This window comes from Rhincodon typus, chromosome 1 (assembly GCF_021869965.1).
Source record: "Rhincodon typus isolate 14 chromosome 1, sRhiTyp1.1, whole genome shotgun sequence".
NCBI lineage: Eukaryota > Metazoa > Chordata > Chondrichthyes > Orectolobiformes > Rhincodontidae > Rhincodon > Rhincodon typus.
In genome coordinates, this window is record NC_063332.1 from 28,350,370 (window position 1) to 28,367,381 (window position 17,012).

Sequence of the window (17,012 nt, forward strand, 5' to 3'; positions counted from 1 at the left end):
AAGAAGGGTCTCGACCCGAAACATCAGCTTTTCTGCTCCTCTGATGCTGCTTGGCCTGCTGTGTTCATCCAGCTCTACACCTTGTTATCTCAGATTCTCCAGCATCGGCAGTTCCTACTATCTTTGTCATGTTGGCAGGATGTAACAAGTGGTGTGCCACAAGGTCAGTGATGGGACTTCAACTGCTTACAATTTAAATAAATGATTTCAATGAAGGGATGAAGATTTGGTTGCAAAAGTTGCTGATGACACAAAGGTAGAAAAATATATTGTGAAGAGGAGATAAGGAAGCTACAAAAAGATGAAGTTAGATTGAGTGAGTGGGCAAAGATCTGACAAATTGAGCACAAAAAGGGAAATTGTGAAATTGTCCATTTTGGCAGAAAGAATAAAAAGAAGCATTATATCTATACTGTGAGAGACTGCAGAGCGCCGCATGAGGGATTTGCATGTCCAGGTGCAGGAATCGCACAAGGCAAATGTGGAGGTACACCAATATTTAGCAAAGCTAATAGAATGTTTTCATTTATTGAGAGGTGATTTGAATACAAAAGTAGACAGGTTATGCTTCAGATATACAGGGCACTATGAAACGACATCTGGAGTACAGCGTATGGTAGCAAGAATACAAATGGGTTGGAGGCAGTTCAGACAAGGTTCGTCAGACTATTACCTGGAATGGTCAGATGTCTTTTGAGGAAAAGTCCAACAGGCTACACTTGTATCCACTGCAGTTCAGAAGAGTAAGAGGTGACTTGGCTGAAACATGTAAGGTCTTGCGTGGGTAGATATGGAGAGGGTATTTCCTCTTTTAGGAGAATCTAGAACAAGGCGTCACTGTTTAAAACTTGGGTGTTACCCATTTCAAATAGAAACGAGGCAATTTTTTCTCACAAAGGGCTGAGTCTTTTGAAATCACTTTCTGAAAAGACAGTGGAAGTAGTTTTTTCTGTTCCTTACATTTTTTGGTTAAGTCCAACTTAGGTTGAGTTTTCAGACGGTGCGTCACCACAAGGCCCAGCGAGTTCTCCCGCTCGTTTTATCAAACTTGCCTCTTTAATTACATCTCAAGTCCCTATGGCATCTCTACTGTCCAACTACTACCCTCTTAACATGCACTATTCCCAGAATAATTCGCCACTTGGCAGAAATGGCAGAATTCACCAGCAACCCTTGTACCTATGCCACCTTTAAAAACACCTTGTGCACCCAGACAAGTGCGGTCAGTCCACAGCTGCTCTGCACAGTTCTGGACATTAGCCCTGGACACAACAGACAGGAGAAAACCGGTGCTCTGTGGACAGAGTCCTGGAAGTTCTTGTAGATGGTGTGGTGTCAACGTGGGACTCGTTTCTCTCCCAGAATCAGCAGTGCAGAAGGGAAGCTGAATGTTAATAAGGTGAGTTGTACTGTTAACAAGGTGTTTAAACAAGCATTAATTCCTGTTAACAGGAATCTCGTCGCAGTACAGAGGGAATCTTACTAGGCTGCTTGTGAAAAGCATAATAGATGGCTTATAATGATAAGTTTAAATTAAAAATGAAACAATGGTATAAAAGTTGCTCCTGAGATGGGCTGATCACCCGAATCTGCCACACAGCTCACTGCATCACTCAGATCCCAATAAGATTTCACCAGAGTCTTTGAATATTTTTAAGGTGAGATAGATAAATTCACGCTAGCAAGGGGGTGAAAAGGTTATCATAGTTAGGCGAGAATATAGATTTGAAGTTACAATCAGATTAGCCATGACCTTATTAAATGGCACAGCAGGCCTGAGGGGCTCATTATTCTACTCCTTCTCCTTGTTTGTATGTTCATAAACAATGAAATCCCTGCAGATTTTAGCAACCAGAAATTGGGAGGATTTGTTTGATATTTTAATATTAGATTGTTTGATCCCAGTTATATTGTGGATCAAAATGTGTCATTTGAACATGGCTGATAGGTAGAATGTGTCATCACGTGATCTGGTAGTTTAATGATAAACACTCAGATACAGAAGCATGGGTATTAATTTTGTTCTAAGTGTTATTTTCACCAGGAAAATATTGAACTTGTGGATAGGCTAGGCCACGTTTTGTTTGTCATAATAAATTCCCAACACAGTATTGCACGATGCTGCAGTTCAAAGAAAAACTAATCGATCAATTACTCATTCAAACCTTGCTGCATAAACTCCCCACTGAAGGAGGTTCCTTCAAAAATAACATATTTTTTGTTGCTGTTGTGTTTTTGTTGTGTTTTAATAAAATCAAAAGTAAGCTTTTTAGTTATATATGTTAATTATTCTGTGGTTGTTTATAATATTGATGGTGTGCATTAGGCTGAGGATGCAACCCTTGAGATTTTTGATTTAAAGCAGAAATATGTCAGCTGTACTGCATACCCAGATAAAAGAACAGTTCTGCAAGTCAATGCAACAGGCTTTCTCCAGCACTCCCACACAATTGCTTCAATGTATTTAACTGAGATTTTGTTGTGTAGTAACACACAATGGCATCTATTTATATTTCCTCAAACCTTTTAATCTGAGTAGAGTCATGTGTGTCACCCACCCATAAACAGTGAATGATAATAATTCAATATGGATAATAAAAGTAAATTATTTAACGTAAACTGAAGCATCTCTCAGTAGTAACAAAGCAAAATGAAAATTTAAAAAATATATATTTTCTAAATTCAGCTCAACTTCAATTGATACAACAGACCTTTTGTTATATCGCTTGAATAACGAATTATACCTTAGATCTTGGATGCAATAGAGCAAAATTTATTGTTAACCATGTAGATTTTAAATGCAAGGAACACATGGCCAAACTTTTGAGATTTGATTTTAATAAATCAAAATTATGTAACTCGTAATTTGAAAAAAAAGTCTTAGGGATGTCCTATTGTCTTCCCAGGCAAATGTTCATAAACAATTATATGAAATAATTCAATAAATTTAACTTTACAAAACTGAATTTAGAAAATGTGTTACTTGTAAACAAAAACAGAAATTGCTGAAAAAACTCAGCAGGTCTGGCAGCATCTTGAACAGAAAGCCGAGTTTTGGGTCCAATGAACCTTCTTCAGAACTGATTATAGCTAAGAAAATAGTTAGAGAAGGGAGAGGGAAGGAGGAAACAAAATGCGGAGATGGAACCCAGAGAGAAAGGAAAACAGTTGGGCAGACAAAGAGATAGTAGGAACTGCAGATGCTGGAAAATCTGAGATAACAAGGTATAGAGCTGGATGAACACAGCAGGCCAAGCAGCATCATAGGAGCAGGAAGGCTGACATTTCGGGCCTAGACCCTTCTTCAGAAATGGGGGAGGGGAAGGCAGAACACCTACGCTCGGTTTGCAATAAACAACTGCACCTCCCAGTTGCGAACCATTTCAACTCCCCCTCCCAATCCTCAGATGACATGTCCATCCTGGGCCTCCTGCAGTGCCACAACAATTGCACCCGAAGATTGCAGGAACAGCACCTCATATTCCGCTTGGAAACCCTGCAGCCCAATGGTATCAATGTGGATTTCACAAGCTTCAAAATCTCCCCTCCCCCTACCGCATCCCAAAACCAGCCCAGCTCGTCGCTGCCTCCCTAACCTGTTCTTCCTCCCACCTATCCCCTCCTCCCACCTCAAGCCGCACCCCCATTTCCTACCTACTAACCTCATCCCGCCCCCTTGACCTGTCCGTCCTCCCTGGACTGACCTATCTCCTCCCTATCTCCCCACCTACACTCACCTTTACTGGGTCCATCCCCACCTCTTTGACCTGTCCGTTTCCTCTCCACCTATCTTCTCCTCTATCCATCTTCTATCTGCCTCCCCCTCTCTCCCTATTTATTTCAGAACCCCCTTCCCCTCCCCCATTTCTGATGAAGGGTCTAGGCCCGAAACGTCAGCCTTCCTGCTCCTATGATGCTGCTTGGCCTGCTGTGTTCGTCCAGCTCTACACCTTGTTACCTTGGGCAGACAAAGAAGTGGGTAAAGGTCAGCCTGGAAGAATGAGTAGCTACTAATGGAGATCATTAGCGGCTGATAATAGGATTGTTGTGGCAGCAGAAAATGTAAATGACAAGGTCTGGTGTGTAGGGGTTGGGGTAAGGACATGGGAGAAGGTGCTCAGGCCATAGAATTATTGAATTCAATATTGAGTCCAGAAGACTCCAGGGTTTCCAAGTGAAAAATGAGATAATCTTCATCTAGAAACAAAACCAGAAATTTCTGGAAAAACTCAGCAGGTTTGGCAGCATGTGTGGAGAGAAAACAGAGTTTACATTTCTGGTCCAGTGACCCTTCTTCAGAACATTTTTTTTTGTTTAGTGTTATTTATAAAGATATACAGAAATCCATATTTGTTAAGAAACATATAATACCGGCTGAAACAAATTAAAATCCTTCAAATTCCCCATTAACAACTGCAGAGTTTGAATGTGAAGAAAACAACACTCTTCATTATGGTAATAACACATACAAACGCACAAACCAGGAGCACTGTTCAGCCATTTGGTCCCTCAAGCCTTCACCACCATTCAATTAAATGATGGCTGATCTAATTGTGGTCTCAACTTCACTGTCTTGATGACCTCTGATACCCTGTGATTCCTTAACTAGGTTTTTAACTAACTATCTCTACCGTAAAAAAAATTCAATGACCTAATCTCTGAGGGTCAGACTTCCACAGGCTCACGACCTTCAGAGGAAAAGATTTTCCTCATCTCCATCATAAGTTGGAGGTCCCCTTATTTTTAAACTGTGTTCTTGAGTTCTCGTCTCTCTCAAGGGAAAACATCCTTTCAGTATTAACCTGTGAAGTCACTTCAAGATCTAAAGTGCTTCAAGAAGATCACCTCTTAATCTTCTCAACTTCAATAGATACAGGCAAAACCTGTCCAAATTTTCCTCTTATGATTACTCATTAGTGCCAAGAATCAGTTAGGCAAACTAGTCAAGCCTGCTCCACCATTCAGTAGGATGATGGCTGATCCAAAATTCCTCACATCCACTTTCCTGCCCTTTCCATGTAATCCTTGATTCCCCAACTGATCAAAAATCTATATAAAAACCGAAAGAACTGCGGATGCTGTAAATCAGGAACAAAATCAAAGTTGCTGGAAAAGCTCAGCAGGTCTGGCAGCATCTGTGAAGGAAAAAACAGAGTTAATGTTTCACGTCCAGTGAGTTCTGAGGAAGGGTCACTGGACCCATAATGTTAACTGGTTTTTCCTTCACAGATGCTGCCAGGCCTGCTGAGCTTTTCTAGCAACTTTGTTTTTGATCAAAAATCTATCTCAGCCTTAAATATACACAAGGACTCTGCCCCCACAGCTCTCTGTGGCAAGGAGTTCATAAGACTCTCAACCTTCTGAGGGACGAAATTCTTCCTTATCTCAGTTTTAAATTGGCATCCCTTTACTCGGAGACTACGCACTCTGGTTCTAGACTCTCCCATTTACCTCAGCATTTAGCCTGTAACTCCATAAAAATCCTGTATATTTCAATGAGATCATCTCTCATTCTTGTAAACTCCAGTGAGTAGAGTCCCAACCTGCTCAGCCTTTGCTTGTAGGAGAATCCCTCTGCATGGGGGAATCATCCTAGTTAACTATCCCCAAACTGCCCGCAGTGAAATAATACCTTTCCTAAATAAGGGGGCCAAAACTGCTCACAGTATTCCAGACTTGGTCTCACCAGTACCTTGTACAATTGCAACAAGACTTACCCACTTTTACACTTCAACTTCTTTGAACTAAGGGCCAAAATTCCATTAGCCTTTCAGATTACTTGCTGTGCCTATGTTTCATGTACAAGTACCCCCAAGTCCCTTTGCGTTGCAGCTTTCTGCAGTTTTTCTCCATTTAAATAATACTGCTCTTCTTTCCAAAATGAACAACTTCACCTTTTCCCAATCTACAGATGAGGAGTATTGCCAGATCTCAAGGAAGCTGCTTGGTGAGGTAGTCAAGGCAGAGGTGCAGATTGCATGAAGGGAAAACTTGAATTGCAAATCAGCAATAAGTTTGTCTGTATTAACATTAAAGGAATATGCCAGATTACATTCCTGGAATGTTATATGTGAGCATTAACCACATCATTAAGAAAATTAAGCTACAACTAAATCACATTTAACCTTGGTGCACAAGCTCCATAAAACACCATGATAATCCCACAAAAGATGAAATATGGTGCTGGATGCTGAGTCAGTGCTGATTTACTAAGATTACTGTATAACCATTTACCAACACAGAGGAATATAAAATTACAAAAATTAACTGCTGCTAACCTGGTGAAACGGACTTCACATATACTGCACATATATGGTTTCTCCCCTGTATGTGTTCGCATATGTCGTGGCAACTTCCCTGCTCCCTGGATTACTTTATTGCAGATAGGGCACTGCTGAGATGCCTTGGGTCTCATCTTTTTCTCATATTCCAAAGGCCACGTTGGATAGACTGCTGCCAAATAGGAAGGACCTAATATATTCAGATAGGAATTAAAGTCCTTTAATGTTCCAAGGTTATTATGGCCATTTTCCAGCATAATACCTTTAAAAAAGTCACAAAGACTTGTGGTTGAAGGTAGATCCTCCTTGGCCTCCTCCTTGATCTTTTCCTTCTTCACCACTAGGTTAAGAGGCAATTGGTCCACATCTTGGTGTTGCACAAGCTGGGGAAATCTATTGTACCCGCCGTTCCAGTGGGGAGGAAAGAATCCTGGTCTGAGTGGAGACACACAAGTTCTTCCATTAAGCAAATCTCCTCTAGGACATAGTCCTTCTTTTAACAGAGACTCTAAGGAGAAATCACGTACAGGTCGCAAGCATCCACCTGGATCATTAACAGTAAATTGGCTTAAGAATTCACAAGGCAGCTCTCTGCATTGCTTTTCTATAAGCTTGTTGGTCAAAGTGTTCTGAAAATTATATTCCTTATTCCAGCGGTGACGTTCTTGGAAATTTTCCTCTGATTCATTGATACGGTCTTGAAGAGTTTCTTCAAGATCTTGTTGGGGAGGTTCTTTGAGATCTTGCTGGGGATTCTCTTTGTGACCTTGTTCAGGGAATCCATTGCAATCTTTCTCATGAGATTCTTTAAGCCCATGTTCAGGGAATTCATCAGGACCTTGTTGGGGGGATTCTCTGAAATTTTCCACGAGCAGATCTTCTTGAGGATTTTGGATACATTGTTTTTCTGGACCTCTTCTGTCAACACTTACCCTACCACTTGATTCCATGATATCACCACATACTTGGATAAGACACTGGATCTCCAGCAGCTGTGCTGCACTTAAAACATCCTTTACATTTGAGCTGCTAATCGTGAGAGTTGATGTATAGGCAAACTCCAATATTGCAGAAAGTGCCTCAGGTGTCACAAAATCAATCTGATAAACATTATGTTGCTCTTCAAGAATGTCTGTGGTGAACAGATTCTTGAAATACTTGCTAAATGCTGCAAGGATTGATCTATGGGTCTTGTATTCCTGATCCTTTACTACCAGGATAAGATCACAGAGAAGACCATCTCGTCTCTGTTCATTCAAACTACAAAGGAGTTCATTGCTATGGTCTGGAAATGGAATCCCAATGAGGCCATCAGTCGTACTGGCCATCTTTATATCTGTTGAATAAGAACAAAAATAATTCATTAGTGATTAATATTTTAAAAATCAGATACCAAACGAAACACACTTACATGCACATACATGACATGACAACCTCCCTGCTCCCTGGATCACTTTGTTGCAGATAGCATACTCCAAGATTATACCTCATGAGAACATAGGAATTTCCACCTGAAAACAGACGAAGTTCCATCCAATTTTGCCTTCTGCTATAGTAATAGTTATGTGATACAACGATTATGTAGTTATTAACAATTAACAGCTCTATCAATTAGTATAATTTGCAGAAGATTATGAGGGGCATGGACAGAATGACAAGAAAGCAGCTGTTATCATTAGTCAAAGGGACAGTAACAAAAAGACATAGTTTTAAGGTGAAAGTCAGGAGGTTTAAGGGGGATTTGAAGAAAAAGCTTTTCACCCAAAGGTTGGTGGCAGTCTGGAACGCACTGCCTGGGAAGGTATTTGATGCAGGTAAACTCACACCTTTAAAAAGTACTTGGATGAGCACTTGGAATATCATAACATTCAACACTATGGTCCTGGCGCTGGAAAGTGGGACGAGTTTAGCCTTTGATGATACACACTTGAAGGTTGAAGAACTTCTTCTGCACTATATGATTCTATGAACAGACCCAAATATGACACGAGCTTTAGGAGCTGTAGTTCTGAGGATACCTGCTCTTTCCAAGAAAATAACCATTCATGGTGACTATGGACTGGGGATGAAAACAGGCTCAGGATTGGCCAGATGTACTGCAAAAAATGGAGCAGCCTCCCAATCACAATATTAGTTCATATCAGAAAACCATGCTTGGTAGAGTATCAAATTATAGATTTGTTTGAAAAATTGGAGCACATGGGATTAAAAGACAGCATGGATATGAAATTAGATAGTGGTGGAAAGCAGAGAGGAATGGTTAATGTTTTGTCACAGTTGTGGGGAGTTATACAGCAATGGTTCCTGGGGTCAATATTCAAACTGGGGTTATCTTAGATAGTAATGATTTTGTCAGGTATTAACTGCAAAATTTCAAACTTGCAGATGACATGAATGGTTTCATGGTGGAGTGGTTATCATATCTGCTTTACGTTATCACATCTGCTTTACGCACAAAAGGTCCTGGGTTCAATCCCCAGTGGAATCAATTACTTTGATGGCAAGATTCGGAATATTGGATGACAAGAGAAATTGAGGGCTCAGTCAAAAAGGAGGCATACTTAAAGTTTCGAAAACTGAAGACAGATGGAACCCTCGAAGAATGCAAAGACAGCAGGAAAGAACTCGAACAAGAAATTAACAGGGCTAAAAGGGGCCATGAATCTTTGGCAAACAGGATTAAGGAAAATCCCAATGCATTTTAATGTATATAAGAAACAAGAGGGTAGCTAGGGAAAGGATAGGTCCACTCAAGGACAAAGGAGTGAATTTATGCATGGAACCAGAGGAAGTGGGTGAGGTCCTTATCAAATACTTTGCATGAGTATTCACAAAGCAGGAGTTCATGGTGGATGGTGAGTATTGGGAGGGGTATGTTGATATTCTAGGGCATGTCAATATAAAAAAAGAAGAGGTGTTTGAAAAGCATTAAGGTAGACATGTTCCCAATTCTTGATGGGATCTATCCCAGAGTACTGAGGGAGGCAGGTGATGAAATTGTTGGGGTGTTATACAAAATCTTTGTATCCATTTTAGTTACAGGAGAGGTCCCAGAGGACTGGAGAACAGCCAAATTTGTTACTTTGTTTACAAAGGGCAACAAGGATAACAAGGAAATTATAGGCCGGTGGGCCTTAGGTCAGTGGTAGGAAAATTATTGGAGAAGATTCTTAGGGATGGCATTTTCTCACATGTGGAAAAATATGGATTTATTAGTGATAGGTAACATGGCTTTGTGCAGGGAAAGTCGTGTTTTGATTAAGTTTTTCAAGGAAATGACAAAGATGATTAATGAGGGCAAAGCAATAGATGTCGTCTATATGGACTTCAGCAAGGCCTTTGATAAGGTTGTTCACGGCAGGCTGATATAAACGGTGAAGTCACATGTGAGCTGGTATGTTGGATACAGAGCTAACTTAGTCATAGGAGGCCGTGAGCAGCAGCGGAAGGGTGTTTTTCAGGTTGGAGGTCTATGACCATTGGTGTTCCACAGGGATCACTGCTGGGACCCCTGTTGTTTTTAACATATATAAATGATTTGGAGGAGAATGTATGTGGTCTCATTAGTAAAGCTTGTGGATGACCCAAAGATTGGGGGAGCTGCGGGTAGTGAGGAGGATTGCCGGAAGATACAGCAGGATATTGGTAGACTATAGATTTCGGGGGAAAAATGGCAGATGGAGTTTAATATGGACAAATGTGAGGTAATGTATTTTGGGAGATCTATGCAGGAAGAAAGTATAGAGTAAATGGCAGATCCCTTAGTAGGGTCAACATACAGGTCCACAGTTCTCTGAAAGTGGCAACATAGTGGATAAAGTGGTCAAGGAGGCTTTAGGCATGCTTGCTTCCATCGGTCAGGGCACAGAGTATAAAATTAGCAAGACATGTTGCAGCTGTATACACCTTATTTAGGCCACATTTGGAATATTGTGTATCGTTCTGGTCATCACATTACCAGAAGGATGTGGAGGCTTTGGAGAGGGTACAGAAACGGTTTACTAGGATGTTCTCTGGTTTGGTGTGTATTAGTTATGAGGAGAGATTGGACAAACATGGTTTGTTTTTACTTGAACGTCAAAGGATGAGGGGCGATCTGATAGAAGTTTACAAAATTATGACAGGCATGGATAGAATGGATAGTCGGACTGCTTTTCCCAGGGTAGAAATGTCAATTATGAGGGGACTTAGGTTTAAGGTAAAAGTGGGTAAGTCTAAAGGAGATGCAAGAGGCAGGTTTTTTTTATTACAGAGGGTAGTAAGTGCCTGGAATGCTGCCAGAGGTGGTGGAGGAGGCAGATACAATAGGAATGTTTAAGAGGTATATGTCAGATTTATATATTGGCAGGGAGTCCAGAGATACAGACAACTTGGAGGCAAAAGGTTTTTAGTTTAGAAAGGTATTATGTGCCGGCGCAGTCTTGGTGTGCCGAAGGGCCCGTTCCTGTGCTGTGGTGTTCTTTGACCTAAAACTTGGAATGAGAAAAGCCAATCAGAAAGATAGTAAAAAAGAAAAATATGTATTTATATAACAACTTTTATGAACACAAAATATCCCAAAGCACTTTAAAGTTAACGACATTCAACAATGATTACATTTCAAAAGTAATGTAGAAAATGCAGCAGAAAGTTTGTGATCAGCAGGCTTTTACAAATAACAACATGGTAATGACAGGATAGTATGCTTTTGTAACTTTGATTAAGTAATAATTATTGGCCTGTAGGAATTACCTCTCTGCTCTTCTTCAAAGTAGAACCTTGGGCTGTTTTAGATCCATCTGAGAAAGCAGATTGGATCTCAGTTTAACAGCTCATACTCCAACAATGCTGAACTTCCTCCCACTGTACTTGACTGTCAGATCTGAACCTTCAGCTTATGTCGTGACATGAAACTTCAGCCCACAACCTTCTGACTCAAAGATGATAAGATTGATTGCTGCAATGGCAGGACTGCTGTGTGAAGACAGACTGGAAAGGTTAGGACTATATTCATTGAAGTTTAGAAGAATGAGGAGAGAGATCATAGAACCCTATAAAATTCGAACAGAACTAGACAGAGTAAATGCAGGAAGGAAGTTCCAAATGACGTGACAGTCCAGAACCAGGGGTCACAGTCTAAGGAAATGAATTGGCCACTTAGGACTGAGATGAGAAGAAATTTCTTCATCTAGAGAGTAGTGAGCCCATGGAATTCTCTGATACAGAAAGCAGTTGAGACCAAAACATTGAATGTTTTCAAGGAGTTAAATATTGCTCTTGGGGCTAAAAAGATCAAGGGTATGGGGAGAAAGCAGGAACAGGTACGAGAAGGATGATCAGCCATGATCTATTGAGTGGTGGAGCAGGCTCAAGGGCTGAATGGCATATTCCTGCCCCTATTTTCTATGTTCCTATGACACTGCTCCTAATTTACCACAGCCAAAACTTTAAGAAAACATCAGCAGATTGTTGAAGTTGATAGGCACATCGCATATATAACCTAATGCAGAGAATACGAAAAGTACTGTTTGGTAGGAAGAATGAGAACTGGCATGATAAACCAAACTGTATAATGATAAAAGGGGTGCAGAAACAGAGGGGCCTGCTTGTATGAACACAAACTTTGAAGGTCACAGGACAATGCAGAAGAATATTAAAAATCTTGTAAAAATCTTTGTATATGACTACAGAAGAAGGCAATTATGCTGAATTTTATTAAACACGAGTTACAGCCCCATCTGGAATGTTTTGGCACTACACCTTTGGATGAATATTAAGGTCTTATAGAGGTTGCTGAAGAGAATTATAGAACCATGGAATTCTAGGGCTGACACTTCAACGACATGGAGACATTAAAGAAGGTGAGACTGTTCTGTCTGGACCAGAGAAAGTTAAGGAAAAGTTGACTGAGGTTTGCAAAGTACTGAAGAATTTTGACAGTTAATATAGGTGAAACTTTCTCTTGGCAGAAGGAGAGAGGATATAGATTTAATGGAATTTGCACAGGAACTAGAGGAAGTATGAAGGAAGACGATTTACACAATAAATGTATGGTCTAAAATGCACTGCTTGTGGGGAAAGGAGAAGCAGATTCAATTGCATCTTTCAAAATGGGATTGGATAAATTCTCTCTCATAGAGGCATACGGCATAGAAACAGGCCCTTCGACTCACCAGGTCTATACCAACCAACAACTGCCGAAATGCACTAATCCCATTTCCCTTCACTGTCTATTACCACTATGCCCTGGCATTTTAAGTGCTCATCCAGATGCTTCTCAAATGTTGCGAGAGTACCTGCATGAATCACCCTCTCAGGCAGCATGTTCCATATTTGTACCACCTTCTGGGTAAAAATATTTTTTCTCAGATCTCCTCTAAACCACTTATCCTCACCTTAAACTCAAGGCCTCTGGTCTTAGAGACGTCTTCCATTTGGAAAAGGTTCTCACAATCTGCACTGTCTATGCTTCTCATAATTTTGTATACCTCAATCAGATCCCCCCTCAGCCTCTCTCCTCCAAGGAAAACAAACCCAGCCGTTCCAGTCTCTCCTCATAACTGAGACTTTTCACCCCAAGCAACATCCTGTGAATCTCCTCTGCACCCTCTCCAGTGCAATCATATCCTTCATATAATGTGGCGACCAGAAGTGTACACAGTATTCCATCTGTGGCCTAACCAATGTTTTAAAAAATTGTATGAGCTCCTTTATTTTATGCCCTGGCTAACGAAGGCAAGCATCTCATATACCTTCTTCACCACCCTGTCTACCTATGCTGATACCTTCAGGGATCGATGAAATTGTACACCAAGGTCCCTTTGTTCCTCAGTAATCCCAAGAAATTTATCATTTACTGGGTACATCCTTCCTTTATTACACCTCCCAAAATGCATCACCTTGTACTTATCAGGATTAAATTCCATCTGCCATTGCTTTGCCTAATTTCTGATCAATATCAAACCTGAGCTTATTCTCCTCATTACCAACAATACCCTAAATTTTCGTATCATCTGCTAACTTACCAATTGTACCTTCTACGTTCATACCCAAGTCATTAATGTACATAATAAACAGCATGGGTCCCAGCACCGATCCCTGTGGTACACCCCAGATCACAGGCTTCCAATCACAAAACAATCCTCACCCTTTGCAAGCCAACTTGTCTTGGATCCCACGGGCTGTTACCTTTTGGACCAGCCTTCCATGTGTGACCTTGTCAAACGCCAAATTGAAATCCACATATCCACATCTGCTGCACTACCCTCATAAATATACTTAGTCACCTTTTCAAAAAAACTTAAAATACATTAGTCAGGTAGGCTCTCCCTCTACCAAATCTGCGCTGACTATCCCTGATCAGTCCCAGCCTTTCCAAATGTTGATTAATCCTGTCCCTCAGAAATTTTTCCAATAATTTCCTTACCATCGACCTCAGACTGACTGGTCTATAACTACCTGGCCTATCCCTGCTGCCCTTCCTGATCAAAGGAACTACATTAGATATCCTCCAGTCATCTGGCACTTCACCTGTGGCCAGTGAGGTATTAAAAATCTCTTTCAGGACCCCAGCAATCTCCTCCCTTGCCTCTCATAGCAGCCTGGGATACATCACATCAGGCCCTGGGAATTTATGAACCTTAATGCCCGCTAAAATATCTAATTCCTCATCAATCTTAACATGCTCTAGAACTTCATCATCTCACGTAAAATCAGTGGCTACAATGTCTTTCGCCTCTGTGAATATAGATGAGAAACACTGATAACTCTTCACATCCAGGTTTCACTGGACTTATTGCCTTACGCTTCACTCTTAGGGGAGCAAACTGGCCCTGAACTTTCACTCAGCTACTTTTAAAAGACTCCCACTTCCCAAATGTAGACTTACCTGCAAGAATGCCATCCCCTATTCCCAATTCCTTCACCTCTGTCGCATTTGCTCCTGAGACGAGGCATTTCACTCCCGGGCATCCCAGATGTCCACATTTTTCAAGGACCGCAATTTCCCCTCCACAGTGGTCGAAAACATCCTCGACCGCATCTCTCGCGTTTCCCACAACTCATCCCTCACACCCCCTCCCCACAATAACAACAAAAACAGAATCCCCCTCATCCTCATGTATCACTCCACCAACCTCCGGATTCAACGCATCATCCTCCGCCACTTCCGCCACCTGCAATCTGACCCCACTACCAAGGACATTTTTCCATCCCCACCGTTAGACCATAGAACATTGAACAGTGCAGCACAATACAGGCCCTTCGGCCCACTATGTTGTGCCGAAATTTTACCCTAATCCTAAGGTCTATCTAATCTCCACCCCTACCTTATACTACCATCCATATGCCTATCTAATAGCCGCTTAAATGCCCCTAATGAGGCCGACTCCACTACCCTCTCCGGCAATGCATTCCACACCCTGAACACTCACTGAGTAAAGAACCCTTATCTGCCTTCCGGAGGGACCGCTCTCTCAGTGACTCCCTTGTCCGCTCCACACCCCAACTAGCCCCACCACCTCTGGCACTTTTCCCTGCAACTGCAGGAAGTGCTACACCTGCCCCTACACCTCCCCCCTCACCCCCATTCCAGGCCCCAAGAAAACCTTCCACATCAAACAGATGCTCACCTGCACATCTGCTAATATGGTACATTGTATCCGCTGTTCCCGATGTGGCCTCCTCTACATCAGGGAAACCAAGCGGAGGCTTGGAGACCGCTTTGTGGAACACCTACACTCAGTTCATGACAAACGACTGCACCTCCCAGTCGCAAACCACTTCCACTCCCCCTCCCACTCCTTGGACTACATGTCTATCCTAGGCCTCCTCCAGTGCCACAACGATGCCACCCAAAGGCTGCAGGAACAGCATCTCATATTCTGCCTTGGAAGCCTACAACCCAATGGTCTCAATGTGGACTTCACTAGATTCAAAATTCCCCAAACCCCGACCTCATCCCAAGACCAGCAACCCCTCTCATCCTCACCTCCTTGACCTGGCTTCCCTCCCAGCCACCCGCCCCTCCCTGCCAAATGACCAACCCCCATCCCAACTCTCTACCTACACTCCCCTTACTGACTTCATCCCTGCCTCCTTGACTTGTCCGTCTTCTCTCCACCTATCTGCTCCTTTATCCACCTTCCATCATCACCTCCCCCTCTCTCTATTTATTTCAGAGTCCCCTTCCCCTCCCCCATTTCTGAAGAAGGGTGCAGACCCAAAATGTCAGCTTTCCTGCTCCTCTGATGCTGCCTGGCCTGACCTGTGTTCATCCAGCTCTACACCTTGTTATCTCAGACTCCAGCATCGGCAGTTCCTACTATCTCTTACCTGCAAATAGCTGTTCCCAGTATATGTTTGCCAGATCTTGTCTAATGATACTGAAATTGGCCTTCTCCCAATTTCAACACAACTTTTGCACTATCCTTACGCTTTTCCAAAATGACTTTGAAACTTACAGAGTTATGGTTACTATCCCCAAATGCTCACCCACTGAAACTTTAGCTACTTGACTAGCACTGCCTGGTCTCTAGTAGGACTATGCATTAGCACTTCTCATGGACTTGGTGGGGAAAATTTGCTGGAATATAGGGAAAGTGCAGAGATATGTAACAAGTCTTTCAAAGAGTTGATGCAGGTGCAGTGGAACTGAATAGCCTCCTTTTTGCTATATCATTTTGTGATACTATGGATGGTGACTAAAAATTATGGGAAATGTAAGCATCTAGTTTTAGAGATAATAGTTAAATGGGACAATCAAGAAGCTACACTTTTTAAAATTCTGACTACCAGCTCTCAGAGATTGATTTCAAAGTTGCTAAGAATTATAAATTCATGAAGGAAAAATATTCCAAGCGTTTTATGATTTGGAAATATGTTACTGTTGGAGACGTGGCTGTAAAATTGGGCATAATATCTTACAAGCATGCCAAAATATCCAGCCATACTAGCAAAGGGCACTGTGCAACATTTAATATTTCTTAAAGAATATTCTGCTCTTCTATTACCTAAACATATATGAGCCAAACTCTTCACTTCAAATATTCTGAGAGAACACATAAGCTCAGAATTCAACACTTTTGTACATTTGCCAACGTAACAAGAAGGTACATCTGGAGGAAACTGTGATGTTCTCTCAAAATTGGCATAGGTGGCTGCCAAAAGTTGAAAAAGGCAGCCAGGATTGGCCTTCGAAGATTTAACCAAGTTTCATTTATTCTTTTGAAGCGATGCAAAATTCTGAATTTCAATTTATGTGTTAAAAAGGATTTTGGTTCAGATGTTAATGTAATAATTTATTTTTGATTAGTTGGGTGGAATTAAATTCAATTCTTAAATCTGGAAATATAAAGTTTGTAAGGTTTTGGAGTAGATCTGTAGCTCGGGTTGTGGGTGTTGAGGTTGGTTGGCTCGCCAAGCTGGTTTGTTGTTCCGCTGACGTTTCGTTACCGTGCTTGGTAACATCCTCAGTGCAGCCTCTGATGAAGTGTCGGTGTGTTTTCCTGCCTGGTTTTTAAACTCTGGGGTCCGTTGCAATGGATTGCCTCACTTCCGGGTTTCCTCCGTAGTGGAATGTATATGGTTTCGAGTTCAATGTGTTTATTAATAGCCTGCTTCGTGGAGTGCCATGCTTCCAGGAATTCTCGTGCTTGTCTCTGCCTAGCCTGTCCCAGGACTTGGTGTTGTCCCAGCCGAAGTCGTAGTTCTCCTTGTCCATGTGGATTGAGATGAGTGAGTATTGGTCGTGTC

The 17,012-nt window shown here is 41.7% G+C and overlaps 1 protein-coding gene across 4 annotated transcripts in view; it reads right to left on the reverse strand.

Moving 5' to 3' along the window:
• LOC109914261 (zinc finger and BTB domain-containing protein 7C) overlaps positions 1 to 17,012 on the reverse strand; it is a 188,672-nt gene that overhangs the window by 6,921 nt on the left and 164,739 nt on the right. For all 4 annotated transcript variants that reach the window (XM_048604251.1, XM_048604239.1, XM_048604246.1 and 1 more), the window contains one exon: positions 6,279 to 7,617. In XM_048604251.1, coding sequence (XP_048460208.1) covers positions 6,279 to 7,609 — 1,331 coding nt within the window. In that variant the 5' untranslated portion in view covers positions 7,610 to 7,617. The remainder of the gene's footprint in view (positions 1 to 6,278; positions 7,618 to 17,012) is intronic.